At 53.8% G+C, this 20,159-nt stretch overlaps 1 protein-coding gene across 3 annotated transcripts in view; it reads right to left on the bottom strand.

Moving 5' to 3' along the window:
- IL3RA (interleukin 3 receptor subunit alpha) overlaps positions 1-19,844 on the bottom strand; it is a 27,129-nt gene extending 7,285 nt beyond the window's left edge. Inside the window, exons 1-7 of one of the 3 annotated variants that reach the window (XM_066275994.1) lie at positions 19,475-19,844; positions 16,706-16,809; positions 9,750-9,865; positions 4,274-4,397; positions 3,305-3,437; positions 3,021-3,199; positions 726-841 (exon numbers count right to left, since the gene is read on the bottom strand). In XM_066275994.1, coding sequence (XP_066132091.1) covers positions 726-841; positions 3,021-3,199; positions 3,305-3,437; positions 4,274-4,397; positions 9,750-9,865; positions 16,706-16,809; positions 19,475-19,488 — 786 coding nt within the window. In that variant the 5' untranslated portion in view covers positions 19,489-19,844. Of the gene's footprint in view, positions 1-725; positions 842-3,020; positions 3,200-3,304; positions 3,438-4,273; positions 4,398-9,749; positions 9,866-16,705; positions 16,810-19,467 lie in introns of all 3 variants that reach the window. The other 2 variants (XM_066275995.1, XM_066275993.1) reach the window with 2 other exon arrangements.
- Positions 19,845-20,159: the final 315 nt, after the last annotated feature.

Below are 20,159 nucleotides of genomic sequence, written 5' to 3'. Positions count from 1 at the left end.
TACAGGGGTTGACGGTTCAATTCCCAGTCGGGGCGCATACGGGGACAGATCGATGTTCCTCTCTCTCTCTCTCTCTCTTCTTCCTCTCTTGCTGACATCAACACATTAAAAAAAAAAGTTTAAGAATCAGCACCTCCTTTAAAAAAAAATTTGAAAAATTACAATCACTGAACAACAACAAAAAAAATACAGGGGTTGACGGTTCAATTCCCAGTCGGGGCGCATACGGGGACAGATCGATGTTCCTCTCTCTCTCCCTCTCTCTCTCTCTCTCTCTCTCTCTTTCTCTCTTTTCTTCCTCTCTTGCTGACATCAATACATTAAAAAAAAAAGTTTAAGAATCAGCACCTCCTTTAAAAAAAAATTTGAAAAATTACAATCACTGAACAACAACAAAAAATTGTAAAATACAGTAATAAAATAAAATAAAATACAAATTGGGTCGTTTATCTTGTTGGTCCGGACTTGTAAGATTCCCTTACCGTTCCCAAACACAACTCCTGAGACACATCTCTAGATGCAAAAACTTCCTTCCTTCCCGTAACTTGCCTTTGCTCAGGGTTCCCTGTGGCTGTGGAAACAGCCCACGCTATTTCAGTTCTGCCAAAGTTAAAAGCTTTTACGGTCCCCGCGTTGCGATGGATCCCAAAGCCCCAGAGTCCGGGGACCGGGGGTGCGGAAGGAGCCCACCACCATCGGAACGAGGGTTTTTTGTTTTTTTTTACCTGCTGAATTTCGAGTTCGTAGTCAAAATTTCGATGGTAGCGGCTGGACATCTCCCACGTCAAGACAGAAAGAGACTCGTTACAGTTGGCTGTCAGAGCAGGTGCGCTCAATATCTCTGGAGGAGGAGCAAGAAAAAAAAAATAACAACAAAAAAACAAACCCCAAAACAGCGATCAGTAAAACAAAGGAGAAGGGTTGGCTCAGTGGTAGAGCCTCGGCCTGGCGTGCGGGGGACCCGGGTTCGATTCCCGGCCAGGGCACACAGGAGAAGCGCCCATTTGCTTCTCCACCCCTCCACCGCGCTTTCCTCTCTGTCTCTCTCTTCCCCTCCCGCAGCCAAGGCTCCATTGGAGCAAAGATGGCCCGGGCGCTGGGGATGGCTCCTTGGCCTCTGCCTCAGGCGCTAGAGTGGCTCTGGTCGGGGCAGAGAGACGCCCCGGAGGGGCAGAGCATCGTCCCCTGGTGGGCAGAGTGTCGCCCCTGGTGGGTGTGCCGGATGGATCCTGGTCGGGCGCATGCGGGAGTCTGTCTGACTGTCTCTCCCCGTTTCCAGCTTCAGAAAAAAGAAAAAGAAAAAAAAAAGTTTTCCTTCTTGAGAAGCTACAGAGAGGGGGAAAATAGAAACGGACAGACAGACGGATGATGCAAGTGCGTTGGAATGCTGAATTTAAGTCAGCCGAGGTCCCGGGTCCTCCGACTCGACCACAGTGTCCTCCACCCACCCCCGGCCGTCCTGAGACCCTTCTGGAAGGTTCTCCAGCAAACCTGCGGCTGAGTCTCTCTACAAGGACAGGTAGCTTTCTCGTCCGACCAGTTCCAGCCCCTCTGGGCAGTCAGTCCCTTGTCCAGCAGAGGGGGAAGGCTCTCCTCCGTGACCTCCCTCCCTCTTTCCCTCCCTCCCACATGACACTCTCTGCTCAGGCCATTCCAGCCTTGCCCTGCTCTGTGTCCTGGTCCCCACAACGACCTTGGCTGGACACACTCCTCCCCCGAAACTGCCCTGCTGGCCTCGGACGGGGGACCTGGGCTCGCTGTCCCTTCCCACATCCTGCCCACTGGGCCAGCTCCTCCCGGGGACCCTCCTGCCGCCCCCCACCCCACATCTGGGCGGTGTTTCTAGGTGCCTCTGTCCACCTTCCCCCCGGACCCTGCGGCTCCATCAGCTTCCTGAGTGACCTCGTCCCAAGCTATACTCCTGCTGCACTGACGCTGACGAGATGGACACTTCTTAGCTGGGGGTTCTCATGTCCCTTCCTCTCCTTTTCTCTTCCCCACCTCCTCCCCAGCAGTAAATATCACCCTGTACCCAGCAGCCTGTGGCCCAGACCGGGTAGCTCAGTGGGTTAGAGCATCGTCCCAATACACCAAGGTTGCAGGTTCGATCCCCGGTCAGGGCACGTACAAGAATCAACCGATGTACACATAAGTAAGTGGGGCAACAATGTTTCTCTCTCTCTCTCTCTCTCTCTCTCTCTCTCTCTCTCTCTCTCTGTGTGTGTGTGTGTGTGTGTCTCTTCCTTTCTCTCTCAAATAAATCAATAAATAACCAAAAGGCCAATCTGCAATTCACCCTCCGTCCGGCCCTCTGCCTTGCGAGAGCCCCTACAGAATCGATCAACAATTCAGCCCCACGACGTTCTCTCAAACCCTGCACGGGAGGACCGTCCTCTTCAAACTAGAAGGGGTCAGGAGAAGCGAGTGAGCCCAGGAGAAGGGGGGACTCCCCGAAAAGCAGCTAGCTGAGTGGGTCCTGCCGGAGAACCCGCCCCGAGACCGCCCGGATCGTGCCGGGCCAAGGGGCAACCACAGCCCCCTGCCACGCCCCAGGGACAGTCACTTGGCTGCCCTGTGGGGACCTGGGTGTGGATCAGGGCTCTGAGCTGCTCGAGCTGTGGGTCCGCACTTGGGCGTGAGCACCCCGTCTCTGAGGGAGCAGAGCCTGGATCTGAGAGACCCATAACGTCAGCTCAAGGGCGAGGAGAGACCACAGACACGAACCCTTCCCCCCCACCGACCACCCTGGTACCAGCCCCTCAGCTCAGGTGACTTCTGTTCCATGTGGACGGGCCTCCCGGCTGTGGATGTCACCGTCCCCGTCCCGTTCTCGTGAACACCCATTGCACCGCCTGGGTCTCCTCATCGGGGGGCGCTATCTGGGCTCCCACCTGAATCAGGGTTTCCCCAGCAGCTGTTCTCACCGGTCTCAGATAAACGCTCTTGCCTCTCACGTTGAAAGAGTTTGTATTTTTAGGGAGGGGGGGACGGGGACAGAAGCATCCTGGACCCTTACTCACCAATGTCCGAGAAGGACGTGATTAACTCATTGCAGGGTATTGTGTATCCTCCACTGGTGCCGTTCACCACGAAGTGGTATTGCTGATCGGGAAACTCGGACAGGTCATCGAACTGACACTGGGTGTGTGTCCCCAGGGCATCCGCTGTGTAACGCGGACACTCCCACTTCTTATGGGAGCTGCAAGCACATTGGGCACAATGAGGAATGAATTCAGGTGCCCCGAGCCCCCCCCCCCCCCCGGGAGACGCCCCTCCCCAAGCCACGACCCCAGGCCCCACCTACCTCACCTCCTGCAAGTAGAAGAAATACTGGACGTCGCTGGGGGCCTCCCGGCCCACCTCCCACCGGCAGGTCAGGAAGTCCCTGTCATGAGCCTGGCACCTCAGGCCTTGGGCGGCCGCCCCAGGGTTCCCGGCTGCGCTTGCGGAGAAGATCAAGATCGCCACAGAAAAGAAACCCACAAGAAAAAGCGAGTCCCGTCTTAGAGGAACGTGATGATTTCAATACCCTGGTGGATTCTCAAGCTGGAGAGACATTCGGTCTCTCCTGGGGGAGGGCCCCCGGGGGCTTCTCCACCTTGCCCCGGGGTCCCTCCCCCTCTGTGAGGCAGCACCTTGCAAAGTTCCAGGACCATCTCTCAACTTGGAAAGTCGACATGCACAGGCTTTAAGAGATAGCTGGCTTCCAATCCACACAAGGACTCCTGAGCCTTTGTGTAAGATCTCTTTACTCTCACCACCTCCTGTCTCCTGAAATGGCTACAGCAGGGGTCCCCAAACTTTTTACACAGGGGGCCAGTTCACTGTCCCTCAGACCGCTGGAGGGCCAGACTGTAAAAAAAAAAACTATGAACAAATCCCTATGCACACTGCACATATCTTATTTTAAAGTAAAAAAAAACAAAACGGGAACAAATACAATATTTAAAATAAAGAACAAGTCAATTTAAATCAACAAACTGACCAGTATTTTAATGGGAACTATGCTCCTCTCACTGACCACCAATGAAAGAGGTGCCCCTTCCAGAAGTGCGGCGGGGGCCGGATAAATGGCCTCAGGGGGCCGCATGCGGCCCGTGGGCCGTAGTTTGGGGACCCCTGGGCTACAGTGTTGTCATTTCAGAGAGATCACTTGTTTTGTTGTAGCTCATGTCCCCGGCAATCCACTCAAGACAATGGTTTGGATATTCAGAAGACTAGGTCTTTGTTGAAAACATATAAGAACAGCAGCGAAAGAGCGTTTCGCCCTCACCTTGCTTGGGGTACTGAATCCACGATGAAAACGGCGTTCCGTTGACCAGAGTGCCCTTGACGGTGTAGTTTGACGTTGCACATTTGTCGAGCACAAAGAACTGGCAGTAACGACCTTTCTTTGCCTAAGAGATGGAGGAATTTATTCTGTAGGGCAGGGGTCCCCAACCTTTTTTGGGGCCACGGACCGGTTTCATGTCAGAAAATATTTTCACGGACCGGTCCTTTAGGGTGGGACGGATCAATGTATCACGTGACCGAGACAAGCGTCAAGAGTGAGTCATAGACGGATGGAACAGAGGGAATCTAATCATTTTTTAAAAATAAGACATCGTGGCCCTGGCCGGTTGGCTCAGCGGTAGAGCATCGGCCTGGCGTGCGGGGGACCCGGGTTCAATTCCCGGCCAGGGCACACAGGAGAAGCGCCCATTTGCTTCTCCACCCCCCCCTCCTTCCTCTCTGTCTCTCTCTTCCCCTCCCGCAGCCAAGGCTCCATTGGAGCAAAGATGGCCCGGGTGCTGGTGATGGCTCTTTGGCCTCTGCCCCAGGCGCTAGAGTGGCTGTGGTCGTGGCAGAGCGACGCCCTGGAGGGGCAGAGCATCGCCCCCTGGTGGGCAGAGCGTTGCCCCTGGTGGGCGTGCCGGGTGGATCCCGGTCGGGCGCATGTGGGAGTCTGTCTGACTGTCTCTCCCCGTTTCCAGCTTCAGAAAAATACAAAAAAAAATAAATAAATAAAATAAAAAAATAAATAAAAATAAGACATCGTTCAGACTTAAATATCAATAGAACGGAAATAATGCAAGTTATTTATTCTTTCTCTGCGGACTGGTACCAAATGGCCCATGGACCGGTACTGGTCCGCGGCCCGGGAGTTGGGGACCACTGGTGTAGAGGGTATACTTAGTCTGACACTGATGAAATTTATGTGTTTTGTTCGGTTTTTAAACATAAGCGGTAGTTCTCCCCAATGGGATTCACAAACCTAACATGATCTCAGTGAAAGGCCAGGAATGTATCTTGTGGATATCGACACATTGGAAGGCAGGGGGTGACTGCGTCAGTGCTGAGGAGGGGTGAGGATGGAGGAAGAAAGGGTGACACAGCAGAGCATGAGAATCTCTTCGGGGAGAGAGAATACTTTGTATATGATCCACGTCGTCACACATTTGTACGAATCTACAAAATGCACAACACCCAGAGTGAACCGAAATGGAAACAGTGGACTCCTAGTGGTGATGATGGTTCAATGTAGGTTCACACATTGTAACAAATGTAACATCTCGGGGGAGGGAGAGGTGAGGATGTTCAAGGAAGGCAGGGTATATTCAGAAAATCTCTGCACCTGTCCCTGAATTTTTGCTGTGAGCATAAAACTCCCCTCCAAAAAAAAAACTTTAAAAAAAAAATATTTTATTTATTGATTTTTTAGAGAGAGAGGAGTGAGGGAGAGAGAAGGGGGAGGAGCAGGAAGCATCAACTCCCATATGTGCCTTGACCAGGCAAACCCAAGGTTTTGAACCGGCGACCTCAGTGTTCAAGGTCGACGCTTTATCCCACTGCGCCACCACAGGTCAGGCCCCCCCCCAAATCTTTAATTAATTTTAAAAAACTGGAAAATGATGTGTGAAGATAATTCCACTTACGCCTAAACCTTGAGAGACGATCCCTTTCTAAAGATAAAACGAGAGAAGAAATCGCCATGGGGAAGGCGGAGAGAGGGCACAGTAAAGACCGCAATGCACAAGAAACGGAAATAAAAGGAGAACGAGAAATAGCGATGGTGTGTTCGAACTCAGTACCCACATAACTGTGTAACCAATTTGCATAAGTGTGCAACGCTCTCTCAGATGATTCACGTTAAGAGGTCATAAACATATTATTACTGTTATTATTTGATCTGGGACCCAGCTGATAGCAAGATATCTAGAAGAATGTTAAGAATGAGGAGGCCCTGGCCGGTTGGCTCAGTGGTAGAGTGTCGGCCTGGTGAGCAGGAGTCCCGGGTTCGATTCCTGGCCAGGGCACACAGGAGAAGCACCCATCTGCTTCTCCACCCTTCCCCCTCTCTTTCCTCTCTGTCTCTCTCTTCCCCTCCCGTGGCCAAGGCTCCATTGGAGCAAAGTTAGCCCGGGCGCTGAGGATGGCTCCGTGGCCTCCGCCTCAGGCGCTAGAATGGCTCTGGTTGCAACAGAGAGGTGCCCCAGATGGGCAGAGCATCGCCCCCTGGTGGGCGTGCCAGGTGGATCCCAGTCGGGCGCATGCGGGAGTCTGTCTGACTGCCTCCCCGTTTCCAACTTCAGAAAAATACAAAGGGGGAAAAAAAAAAGAATGAGGAGAAAACGTGGGATGGACAGGTATTCTCCCATCTGCTTCCACTCTGCTGATCACTGCGTCTGAGGACCAGCGGTCAGCCCAAGGACAGTGGCCTTTGTGCATGGACCTCATAAAAAAGGGGGGGGGACAGAGAGACACTATCGTCAGGAAGGGAGCCAGTCTCTGTTGACGGCAAGGGCACCCACTGATTATGTGCTTCGGGGGTGCTACGTCCTCTTCCCCATTTGACTACCAGCATGCTGGTCGTGGAGACTTTTCTGTCCCCAGAGGAGAGTGGAAGTATCATATCTGACAAATCTAATCAGCCCCAAAGCAAACCTCCCCCCCCAAAAATTCTGATATCTGTCACTCTTCCCTAATGGCTCTGCAGGAATACCTACCCACAAAGCCCCCAGACCTCACACCAACCCTCCTGTTCAGATCTTTTAATTAGATTTTCCATCCTTGACTCTTAAACGTGAGCAGACAAGCAAAGGTTGTTGGGATTCTGTGGTGTGTGTGTGTGGGGGGGGGGAAGAAAAACAAAACCCTGTGAGAACAGGAGTAAGACGAAAAGAAATTAAGTAACAGAAACAAAATCTAAAAGAGGGAACTAGAGATGAACCAGGGAGAAGAAAACTTAAAAATAAATTACCGGTAGATATTCTGAGAACAAAGAAAGAAAGCATACCTCAACTACGAAACAGGAATAGGGCACTATTAAAAAAAAATGATGAGACTATCCCTCAAAGGCTAATATTAGAAAGACAGTATTCATATGCCAGATGGAGAGAGAGAGAGAGAGAGAGAGAAATGACACACACAAAATGTTAAAAAAAAACACCCCAGAAATGAACGTTATAAGTTCTCCGATAGGAGAGGCTCACAGAATACCCAGCAGCACAGACAAACCCTGAGAATTTCAGAACAGAAGAGAGTTGGGCAGCAGGAGAAGCTCTGAAGAGTTTCTAGAGAGAAAGAAACATTTTTATACCCAAAGGATTAAAAAAAAAGAAATCAGTACCCCCCCTAGCTGGGTGGCTCAGCGAATATAGCAAGCCTCATCATGCTGAGCTCAGAGGTTTGAGGGCAGGGACGAGAAGGGACCAGTGAATGCATGAACAAACAACGAGTTAATGCTTCTCTCTCTCTCTCTCTCTCTCTCTCTCCCTCTCTCTCTCTCTCAAATCAATAAAAAATTACAATAAATAAAAACAAAGAATAAAGAATCAAAATGACATTGGGTAATTTGAACACCAGCTTTGGTACATAGAATACGGAAAAGCAATCAATGTCTTGAAAATTCTGGCGGTCAAAACTGCCCAGTTGGAATTCTATACCCAGCCCAACGATCAACCCACGGACAGCGTAGTAGACTACAGATATTTTCCGACACTCTCGGTTTAAAAACATTTACTTCCCACGCGTGATTTCTCATTGAGCTGCTAGAGGGTGTGACCCTGTTTTTTTTTTTTTTTTTTTTTTTTTTTTTTTTAAAGTGTGTCAGCCAAGAATGAAGAAAAAAACAGGATTCCAAATACAAGAAATTCTACATAAGACAGAAACCAGGAAAATTTGCAGGCTGGTGGTGTAGAGAAATCCTACAATGACACCGTCACACCAGGTGTGGAGGACACCCGTCCAAATGAAAGAATTCCTACAAGTTTCCAGCACAGATAATGCAGGATGTCTTTATGTTTTTGAGGGGATATTTAGCCATCTGGCCAAAGAGTTTTATGTTAAAGATTTTGAAATCGTAACCTGCGATGGGGCTGTATTCGGAGACGGGGCTATAAAGAGGGGGTTCAGGAAAAATGCGGTCACGAGGGAGGGTGTCCTGACCCCACAAGATGGGGGTCCCTATAAGAAGAGGAGGTGAGGACACAGACACACACAGAGGGACGGCCGTGTGAGGACCCAGGGAGGAGACACAGACACACACAGAGGGACGGCCGTGTGAGGACCCGGGGAGGAGACACAGACACACACAGAGGGACGGCCGTGCGAGGACCCGGGGAGGAGACGCAGACACACACAGAGGACGGCCGTGCGAGGACCCCGGGAGGAGACGCAGACACACACAGAGGGACGGCCGTGCGAGGACCCGGGGAGGAGACTCAGACACACAGAGGGACGGCCGTGCGAGGACCCGGGGAGGAGACGCAGACACACACAGAGGGACGGCCGTGCGAGGACCCGGGGAGGAGACGCAGACACACACAGAGGGACGGCCGTGCGAGGACCCTGGGGAGGAGACGCAGACACACACAGAGGGACGGCCGTGCGAGGACCCGGGGAGGAGACGCAGACACACACAGAGGGACGGCCGTGCGAGGACCCGGGGAGGAGACGCAGACACACACAGAGGGACGGCCGTGCGAGGACCCGGGGAGGAGACGCAGACACACACAGAGGGACGGCCGTGTGAGGACCCGGGGAGGAGACGGCCATCTGCACGCCCAGGAGAGAGGCCCCAGGGGGACCCAGCCCTGCCCACACCTGGGTCTCAGACTCCAACCCCCCAAGGACCACATATAAACATCCAGTGTTTGTGGTCCTTTGTCCTGGTGTCTTGCCCAGACTAATAACACAGGGGTGCGGTCTGGACTGTATTAAACTGAGAGGAACTTGGGGAGACCACATTCAGTCTCAAGGAGGCTGTCGGATGCCCCTTCCCCCCTGAGACGTGCTGGGGTGTGACCAGATGGAATTCTGGTCCGGCTGCCCATGACATTGGTCATTGTTTTCAGGATCTCCGAAGATGGTTCCAGATGAAGATAACCCGGTGGGGGTGGGGGTGGGGAGGGAGGTGTTTGTGTTTGTGTGGGGGGGGGGCGTGTGTCGGGGGGGGCGGGTGGAGGTGGGAGAGACAGCATTTCCTAAACAGTCGCTTCCTGTGGGGTTTGGTTCTGCACCTGCTTTGGCACCAAGTCCCATCTCAGACGTCGTACAGAGGACAGAGCCCGAGTCTGGGCACCTGTGGATGCCTCGTCCCGCCTTCCACGGCTGAGCCCAAGTTCAGACAGACCCGTGTCTCTGGGAAAGCCGGAGACCCCCACCCCCTGGAGCCTTGGTGTTAGTTAGGCTTGGTCCTCCGGTCACGGAACGAGTTGGGAACATCTAGAGAGCGCCATGTTTCCTAGAGGGCGGGCGAGGCTGTTTACCTTTGTGTGGAAACCCAGCTTCGTGCAGCTGATGTTGGACACGTCCCCCCGGAGGTCCCAGGTCAACCTTCTCGTCCCCGGCTCCATCCTCAGGTTCGTCATGGGCGGGTGGGGATCTGAAACGGTTCAACGCGTTAGGTGTTGGGAGACATTCCCAGACGCGGCGGGCTCTGTCTCCCACCCAGTGAGCCGCTGACCCGCGGACGGCGAGTGCCAGATGGACAAACCGTGGCGGACCCACGGCACCTTATTGATCTCACGAGCTCACATTCACTCCCCCCACCCCCACCCCCACCCCGTGATGGTGGAAAAACTCCCAAGGGAACTTCACATTCCCTCTGCCACCCAGCTGCGTGTGAAATGGACTCTCCATAATAAGGTTAAGAATAGGAAACAGCCTGACCTGTGGTGGCGCAGTGGATAAAGCGTCGACCTGGAAATGCTGAGGTCACCGGTTCGAAACCCTGGGCTTGCCTGGTCAAGGCATATATGGGAGTTGATGCTTCTAGCTCCTCCCCCCTGTTCTCTCTGTCTCTCTCTCTCTCTCTGTCTCTCCTCTCTCTCTCTCTGTCTCTGTCTCTCCCTCTCCTCTCTAAAATGAATAAATAAATAAAAAAATAAAATATTAAAAAAAAGAATAGAAAACATTCTCATGGATTACAATCCATTCAGTTCCTGCCGCTCATGTTCATGGTTGCAGGTGGCTGGAGCCAATCACAGCTGTCCTCCGCGGCAACGCCACATTTTTATTGGATGATGCGCCTCGTCCACGGGTCGTTGTATGGCTCTCACGGAATTACATCTTTATTATATGCCGCTTAAGTGTCTGTTTGTCGCCGATAGCTTATTGGTTGCTTGCGTAACTGTACTAGCCAATGGGGTGAAGTTGCCACGGCATTCAAATAGTCCCGCCTTCTGGCATGCCACCTCACAAATTGAGGTTAAGGATTGGAGCAATTATTATGCTGTTAAGAAATCTTAACACCAGAAGGGGTCTTTGCAAGGGTACAAGACTAGAGGTTCTCCAATTGAAAAATAATGTCATGATAGCTAAGTCTTTGGCTCCTCTAAAGGTGAAATACGTGTCATTCCAAGAATTGATTTGGCTCCATCTCAAACAGGGTTGCCGTTTCAATTGAGACGTAGACAATTTCCTGTAAAACTTGCCTTTGCTATGACCATCAATAAGTCTCAGGGCCAACACGCTTAAGTGTGTTGGCATTTTTTTACCTGAGCCTGCATTTGGACACGGTCAACTTTATGTTGCCTGTTCAAGAGTTCATGAAAGAACGGACGTAAAATTAAAAATAATTGATGGTCCTCTGCAAGGCGAGCTTAAAAATGATGGAAAGATCTACACAAGAAATGTTGTGTACAAAGAGATCTTTGACATGTGATTTAACATTTTATTTTATTTTTTTATTTATTTATTTTTTTTTTCATTTTTCTGAAGCTGGAAATGGGGAGAGACAGTCAGACAGACTCCGGCATGCGCCCGACTGGGATCCACCCGGCACACCCACCAGGGGCGACGCTCTGCCCACCAGGGGGCGATGCTCTGCCCATCCTGGGCATCGCCATATTGCGACCAGAGCCACTCTCGCGCCTGAGGCAGAGGCCACAGAGCCATCCCCAGCGCCCGGGCCATCTTTGCTCCAATGGAGCCTTGGCTGCGGGAGGGGAAGAGAGAGACAGAGAGGAAAGCGCGGCGGGAGGGGGTGGAGAAGCAAATGGGCGCTTCTCCTGTGTGCCCTGGCCGGGAATCAAACCCGGGTCCTCCGCACGCTAGGCCGACGCTCTACCGCTGAGCCAACCGGCCAGGGCACATTTTATTAAGAATGTTAAGAAATGTACCACATCTTAAGAAATGTACCACAAGTGGTTTCCTTCATTGCACTTTACTTTAAACAATTAAGCAAGTAGAAGGGGGAAACCCCGTGGGGCAGTAAGCAAAGGGGCGTCCTCGCCGCCTGCCCTGGGTAATTCAGTTTGAATTAGCAGACACCTTTGCACAAATCATTTTAATTACAATTTATAATATCTAGAACAGCGGTCATTTCGTATGACCGCCGGGCTTTCTAGTTTTTAAAATATGTTGCGTTCATGGCTCTCTCAGCCCAAAAAAGTTCCCGACCGCTGGTCTAGAAGAATCGACTCAATGTTATCTTGCCAATAACTCAAGGCTATGAAAGTACGTCTATATCAGTGGTTCTCAACCTTTCTAATGCCGTGACCCCGTAATACAGTTCCTCATGTTGTGGTGACCCCCAAACCAAAAAATAATTTTGGTGGCTACTTCATCACTGTCATTTTGCTACAGTGATGATTCGGAATGTAAATACCTGATATGCATTATGTATTTTCCCATGGCTTTAGGCGACCCCTCCGGGGTCACGACCCACAGGTTGAGAACCGCTGGTCTAGAAGTTTCTTCAGAATTTCTCAGAAAGTTCTCGTTTAAAACTTAGAGGAAGTGACTGTTTATAAACTGGTAATTACCACCGGGACTAGTTATCACAATCACTACCTTTCGTTCAGATAAGAGAGGTCAAACCCTATGAGGATCTTGGCTTCTGGGTTGTTGTTTTTTTTTCTCATAACCTAATGAATTCCTTAAAACGTAAACTCGTCTGGGGACCTTGCTTGTCGAGAAAGGGTAACTTTTAATGGGGTTCTCCTGTCTGGAAACTTCCGTCCACTCCTGCTACGAGAACAGGAAATGTCATTAAGACGGTGGTGAGTGAGGAAGTGGGCAATAGGAGCGTTAGCACATTTTTATTATATTTTAGTTTACTTTGATGTGCTCTGTTTCTGTAAACATATAATCGTATATACAAAGTGTTAAATGACGTAATGAGGAAGTTTTCCATCATTCATTGTCCCATAAAGTCTTTCAGATAATGTTTATTCTTCTCCCAATTATAGCTGTGGTCACAAATAAAGAATTATTTTTTTTTTTTTTTGAGAGAGAGAGACAGACAGACAGACAGACAGGAAAGGAGAGAAGTGTGAAGGATCAACTCATAGTTGTGGCTCCTTAGTTGTTCATTGATTGCTTTCTCATATGTGCCTTGACCGTGGGGCTACAGCAGACCAAGTGACCCCTTGCTCAAACCAGTGACCTTGGGCTCAAGCTGGTGAGCTTTTGCTCAAATCAGAAGAGCCCGCGCTCAAGCCGGCGACCTTGGGCTCAAGCCAGAGACCACGGGGTCATGTCTATGAGCCTGCGCTCAAGCTGGCGACCTCGGGGTTTTGAACCCAGGCCCTCTGCGACCCAGGCCAACTCTCTCTCCACCATGCCACCGCCTTGGTCAGGATGCAAGATTGTTTTAGCCATCAACCTAATTTTCCCTGTTCACAGAAAACAGAGTATTTTCTACTCAACAGAAGTAGAAAATAAAAGGATTAAAAATTCACCCAACTGGGAATAAAATAATTTTTTTACCCTGATAAAAGAAATGCACACACACACACACACACAAAATCCTGTGGCTAATTCAGACTCAATAGTGAAAGGCTAACCACATCTCCTTAAGGCGTGGACGAGAGAAAGTATCTGTTCTACTCTGTTGGTTATTGTAGCAACAGCCCCTCAAATACAACTTGACCTAGGTTGGAGTGTTAGGAACTTTATGAGGAAAAGGGTAAAGTTTTTTTAAAGAATGCTTTTGTTTTTCTTTTTTTCTAAATGTTTATTTTATTGATTTTAGAGAGAGAGGAAGAGGGAGAGAGAGAGACAGAGAGAGAGAGAAAGAGGGAGAGAGAGACAGAGAGAGAGGGAGAGAGAGAGACAGAGAGAGAGAGGAAGAGGGAGAGAGAGAGGAAGAGGGAGAGAGAAAGAGACAGAGAGAGAGACAGGAACATCACTGTTCCTCTATGTGCCCTGACCGGGGATCGAACCGGCGACCTCTGCTTCAGGACGATGCTCTAACCAACGGAGCCATCCGGCCAGGGCAGAAATGCCTACATTTTTTAGAGCTGAGTGGCTGCTTCCTTGAGATTTTAATGAGTTTGTCCTAGAAAGCATCTCACTTCCTGACTGTGATTCTAGAACGGCCGCCGTCCTGAGCTGACCACAGGCGTGACGGCAGCCTCTGGCCCACGGGAGCCCAAGAGGGGGTCCTGGTAATGCCGGGACCTGGGCGTTGGGGTCTGAGAATACAAGGAGGGGGTCCCCCTTTCGACCAGACCTCCTGCACATCCCTGGACCCTGGTGGCAGCCCCGTGAGCACGTCCTCGTCAATGGAAACGGGACAGGAGCCACGTGTGGTCTGTACCCGCCCTGTGTGGGTGCCGTGGGCACCCCCTCCAAGGCCCCCTCCTCCAAGGACGTGAGGAGCCACCAGGAAGGATGCCGGGTCATCGAATGAATTCCCGGGACCCGTAAATGAGACCTCATCTGGCAATAGGGTCTCTGCTGATAAGGTGTCTCTGAACGGTCAGAGAGGAGTCACCCTGGGTCAGGGGGGCCCTCTGCAGGCTCCCAGTGACAGGGACCTTAGAAGAGACGGAGGAGGAGACACAGACACAGAGGAGAAGCCACGTGGGGACGGAGGCAGAGACGGGAGGGAGGCGGCCACCAGCCCCCGGGGACGCCTGGAGCCCCAGGAGCTGGGAGAGGCAGGGGGGACCCTCCCTGGAGCCCCTAGAAGCAGTCTGTGATAACAGTCGCAGCTGACAAAGACGGCACCCCCAGGAGAAGCCCCAGCCCCCTCCCACCCAACACAAACCACCCACGCCCTCCCCACCCCTCCCCACCCCCTTGAGGAAGGAGCTGACTTGAGCAGGGTTATGAAGTGCTGTGGCCATAACCTCAGCTCACATCATCTGGGCTGTCACCATCGCCCAGAGCGGTCGCAGACTGGCCTTTTGGGTTTAGAAAATATCTCCTTCTTCCTAAGATTCTCAGGCGATATAAGATTATTCCCCTCGGTGTTAAAAAAAAAAATAATAACATCAATGGAGACCCTTTAAACCAGTGGTCCCCAACCTTTTTTGGGCCACAGACTGGTTTCATGTCAGAAAATATTTTCACGGACCGGCCTTTAGGGGTGGGGACGGATCAATGCATCACTTGACCGAGACAAGCGTCAAGAGTGAGTCTCAGACGGATGGAACAGAGGGAATCTGGTCATTTAAAAAAAAATAAAACATCGTTCAGACTTCAATATAAATAAAATGGAAATAATTTAAGTAATTTATTCTTTCTCTGAGGACCGGTTCCAAATGGCCCACGAACTGGTACCGGTCCGCGGCCCCAGGGGTTGGGGACCACTGCTTTAAAACGAAGGTGCTGCCCCCAAGGGACCGTTTTTGCACATCAAATGCCCCAAACCTCTGGACACTAAAACAGGACAGAATGACCTCTGCACGGGGGGGAGGGGGCACAGCCGCCTGGTGTCACCAAGAGCTGCTGTTTGCAAAGGTGACCAGACAGCAGATATGTGACCACTAGACGGTCAGCTACAGGAATGAAGACTAAACACATTGTTTAGAATCAGCGTCACCGTGGCCCTGGCCGGTTGGCTCAGTGGTAGAGCGTCAGCCTGGCGTGCAGGAGTCCCGGGTTCGATTCCCGGCCAGGGCACACAGGAGAGGCGCCCATCTGCTTCTCCACCCCTCCCCCTCTCCTTCCTCTCTGTCTCTCTCTTCCCCTCCCGCAGCCAAGGCTCCATTGGAGCAAAGATGGCCCGGGTGCTGGGGATGGCTCCTTGGCCTCTGCCTCAGGCGCTAGAGTGGCTCTGGTCGTGGCAGAGCGACGCCCCGGAGGGGCAGAGCATCGCCCCCTGGTGGGTGTGCCGGGCGGATCCCGGTCGGGCGCATGCGGGAGTCTGTCTGACTGTCTCTCCCCGTTTCCAGCTTCAGAAAAATACAAAAAAAAAAAAAAAAAAAAAGAATCATTGTCACCATGCCATGTCACCTGCAGCCATAGCAACGGCTCCCTGCTGCGGGTGTCACCGTCCCCAGTCCCCTTCCCCATAAACACACATCAGTTTTGTCTCCGCAGGGGGGAGGGACCCTCTCTGGGCTCCCGCCTGAATCGGGCTTCCCGAGTCGCTGTTTTTATAGATCTCAGAGAAAAGCGGTTGCCCCTCGCTGTGAAAGATCCTGCCATTTGGGGGTGCACACCCGTCCTTTCTCTTACTGGGCACAGAGGTGGCCCCGGTCCTTGCCCCCCCCCCCCGGGGAGAGCCCCCGTGCCCATCCAAGATGCTGTCGTCCGAAGGCACCCTGGGTTCAGTGAGCGATGTGTCGCTTTGGGCCAAAGCACGGTTTCCTTGGTAAATAAAATCAAAATTCTCGTGGTTCTGGGGACCAAAGTGTCCACATGTCCGCTTCTCTCCAGGGGGCTCAAGGAAGCATCTGTTGCAGGCTTTGCCACCCGAGCCTCTCGGGGACGCCCCCCAATTCTTCATTTTGTGGCTGCATCCACCCCAAACCGTGTCCCCTGAGCCCATGCCTTGGGTGGCAGGTCCCCTGTTTATATCAGGGGCCAGTGGCATTGTACGAGGACCTCATCACCCTTGTACAAACTCTCTCTGTTCCCCAACGTGTCACCTCCCCGGTTTCCGGAGGCTGGGACTTGGGCGTGTGAATCGGGTCGGGACGGGATTCAACCCCGGAGGGGGGGGCATGGTTCTCCCCCAGGGTCCTTTCCCCTCCCAGGAACAGGACGGCATCGGTGGATGGGAAGGAATCGATTCTACACGCTGAGGCCACCCCAAGTCCCCGGGCACCCTGACCCAGTCAGTCATAGACCACGTCCTGATTTTGCAGGGCATCACCCCCTCCCCGGGAGTGGGGAACGGACGAGGTGAGAGGCAGACGGGAAGCCCTGTGTTACCCCCTGTCGCTGCCCCGAGGGGGGGGGGCTCTCTCTACGGACACACGGTCCCGACAGCTTCACCCGAACGCCGTTACAGACGTGTGCACGCGCCGGGGACCGGGGTGCCTACCGTGGTCCGTGTGCGGCAGGCGGGACGCGGGTGCGGACGTCAGGAGCAGGGCCAGGCTGAGCAAGGCCATGGGGAGGTGGCCCCCGCGGGCGGGAGGGGGTGAGCTGGAAAAGAGGGAAAAGAGACAGGGTGTGGGCGTGGGGGTGGCTTCGGGGGGTGCAGGGGGGGGAGGCAGGGGTGTTTGACGGTTTGCAGGGACTCCGGTGCTCGGAGAGCGGGGAGCTCGTTGCAGGAGGTAAGGCTCTGGTGCTGTGTGTGCACCTGAGTGTCTGTGCACGCGTGTGTCTTTCCGTGTATGTAAGTCTGCCCGCCTTCACAGAGCGCCTGCCCGGGCAGGGGGGGGTGAGAGCTCCTTGTCTGCCCCCTGACCCCCCCACACCCCCACCCGGACGCCAGAAAGGCGGCCGGCACCAGGAAAAAAACAGCAGGAAGCCCCGTGCTGACCAAGCCCTGGCAGGAAGCCCTAATTAACAAGAGTATCTAATCAGGGAGCCTGCGTTTCCTGCAGCGATCCAGTTCCAGTAAGTGGACCCTGCGTGATCAGCGTGTGCCAGCCCAGGACTTGCTTCCCGGGATCCCCGGGATTGCTTCTCGGCTGGCCGGCCGGGACTCCTGGCCTCTTAGTGCTCCTGTGCCCGCCGGACAGTGCCTTCTCCTCCGTGTCCGTGTCTCTGTGTCCCCCGCCCCCCCCTGTCTCTTCTGCTGACCCTGTCATGGGTCAGCGCGCTGACCCGGGCTGACCTCTTCTCAGACCTTGCTGATGGGTCACCCCATTCCTCCCCCAGCCTGGCTCTTATATTGCAAACGTCATGAGCACCTTGCCGGGCGGACCGGACTGACCACCCCCCAGGAGAGGACACTGTCAGCCCGTCACCTGCAGGCGTAGGGGACACACACATCTGGTCACCCATTTCTTAGCACAGCGTACACATAACATGGAATGCAATGTGTATAAAAGCACAAGAGCCACGTGCATCATGAGGAAAAGGAAAGATTCTAAAAAGACTACAGTTTTAAACATGGGGACAACCTGGGCCGTGTCTTCAGTTAATTCGAAGGGGGGACTCAGTGGCTGCCGACCCTTCTGGGGGGTGGGGTGGGTGTCCGGGGTGGGGGAGGGGAGGCGGGCGCCTGTCCTTGGCTTCTGCTCAGACGCCCCACGCCCCGCAATACACACAAAGCGTCAGCACGATGACCCTCACCCGGGAGAGACTTTCCTCGCTTGTTATCAAAGTGAACGAGCTCTAAAAACCCAAATGCATTAAAACGTCCTCATTGGGTGTCAACGTGCCCCAAGTTATGACCCTATGGAACGCCGACCCCCCCTGCAGCTGGGTGTGGGCAGAGAGGGGGCCAGAGAAAGAGGCTGGGTCTCAGGATGACCCTGCTCCGACCCCCCGCCTGTCTGGAGAGAGGGAACGTGAGTCCGTCTGTACACCTGCAGGACGGGGTGGTTATCGACAGGCCTTGGTCCTGGCCGGCCGCCTGCTGGGGGCCGTAGGGGGGGGTCTCTGCCTGCTCATTCTTCAGTCATAGGGGACCCACGGGGCACCCGGCTCGGAGGGGCTCAAAGAACCAACATGCCCTGGACGCTCAACGCTACGGACATCTGGGGCGGGTATCAATGAGAAGGTGAATGTGTAGGGGTCTGGAGCCCCCTTTCTTTCTTTTTTTGCATTTTTCCGAGGCTGGAAACGAGGAGGCAGTCAGACAGACTCCCGCATGCGCCCGACCGGAATCCACCCAGCATACCCACCAGGGGGCGATGCTCTGCCCATCCGGGGCGTCGCTCTGCTGCAACCAGAGCCACTCTAGCGCCTGAGGCAGAGGCCATGGAGCCAACTTTGCTCCAATGGAGCCTCGGCTGCGGGAGGGGAAGAGAGAGACAGAGAGGAAGGAGAGGGGGAGGGGTGGAGAAGCAGATGGGCGCCTCTCCTGTGTGCCCTGGCCGGGAATCGAACCCTGGACTCCTGCACGCCAGGCCGACGCTCTACCACTGAGCCAACCGGCCAGGGCCTGGAGCTCCCTTTCTGACGGACCACCCAGGGCATACAGCAGATCAGCGGGTCCACTCCGTTCCCATCCAGCTGCGTGTTTGGGACGCGTCCCGTACACAAATCACACGCCGTGTGAGCCTGTCTGCCTGGCTTCTCTCTCACTGAGTGTCCCCCGCCTGAGGTCCATCCATGTCCCGGCCTGAGTCAGGAGTCAGACCTCTGCTGCTTTTCCTGGCTGCGTAATATTCCACGGTGGGCATGGGCCGCATGTTGTCCATCTGCTCCTCCACCCCTTGGCCTCTGCCACCCATGGTGCCACGAGGAATTTCTGCTTTAGCCAGCCTTCTAGAACAGCCTAGAAGCCTCACTGGACTTGGAGAACCATGGGCCCCGAGGCCCCTTTCCCAATCTCCTCCCTGCCCCCCACGCTGGCCACCAGGAAGGAGCCACTTAGCCGGCCCGGGTCAGCTCCTCCCGATAGACACAGCCTTGCCTAGCCTCGTGGGCAAGCTGACATTTTCTACCTTTAAAAAAAGTTTTTTTTAAAAAGGGTAAAAACATAGCCGAGCATCTCAGCCTCAGGCACGCACCACGGAACAACGATCATATTGGGGTCCCCAGCATGGCTACTGGGCGTGAGTCTCTGAATCCGGGGTGCACGGCCCACGGACGCCCCCCTCCCAGCTGACCGACTCCCCGTGAGCAGCCCGGTGTCTCCACACGGGGGGGTCTTGGACGACAGCCACCACCTCTCTGCGAACTGACCTCTTACCTGGAGTCCAGCATGAGGGAGGCAGCCCCTGCCCCCCCGAGCTCTCGTCCAGGCGGCTTCGGGGAGCCCCCCCTGTGCACCCCTCACTGGTGTCTTGTGCCCCGTGCAGCAGCAGGAGGAAGCAGGGAAGAAGCCCAAGTTTTGCTTTTCCCCCATCCAGACTTTTATATCCTCCGGGCGGGGCCCGCCCCCAGGACTGGAGCCAGCCAGAGATGGTCACATGGTGTGGGGGGCCCCCCCACGGTCAAGAGCCCTTCTCTCCTGCTCTGTGTCCATTCGCCTCTGTCTCTGAGATTCGGGGGTTCATCAGAACGGCACGGCCCAGCGGCTTCCCCGAAATGCAGCCTCTTTCAGAAGTAACTGTGTGTGTGTGTGTGTGTGTGTGTGTGTGTGTGTGTTGGGGGGGGGAGGGCTGTGTTCTCCATTCTTCCCCCTCCTTCCTCTTTGTTATGACCCCTCTCCGCCCCGTGTTCACGGCTTCACATCGGGTTGAGCAACTTCCTGCCGCTGGGGATTGGCGGGCAGGCAGGCAGGCAGGCGGCCTGAGGTCTCTGCCCACCCCACCCCCTCCACCACCCACCCCCAGGCATCGGGAGGCTTTGCTCAAGTCCCCCTCACTGGAAAGACTTCCTCCCCTCATGCCTGAGCCCCTCGGGGGTCAGAGCGACATTGAGTCTCCAACGTG

The sequence above is a fragment of the Saccopteryx bilineata genome, chromosome 4 (assembly GCF_036850765.1).
Source record: "Saccopteryx bilineata isolate mSacBil1 chromosome 4, mSacBil1_pri_phased_curated, whole genome shotgun sequence".
Classification (NCBI taxonomy): Eukaryota; Metazoa; Chordata; class Mammalia; order Chiroptera; family Emballonuridae; genus Saccopteryx; species Saccopteryx bilineata.
Note: the sequence above shows the minus strand (reverse complement) of the source record. Positions and strands in the feature narration are given on the sequence as shown.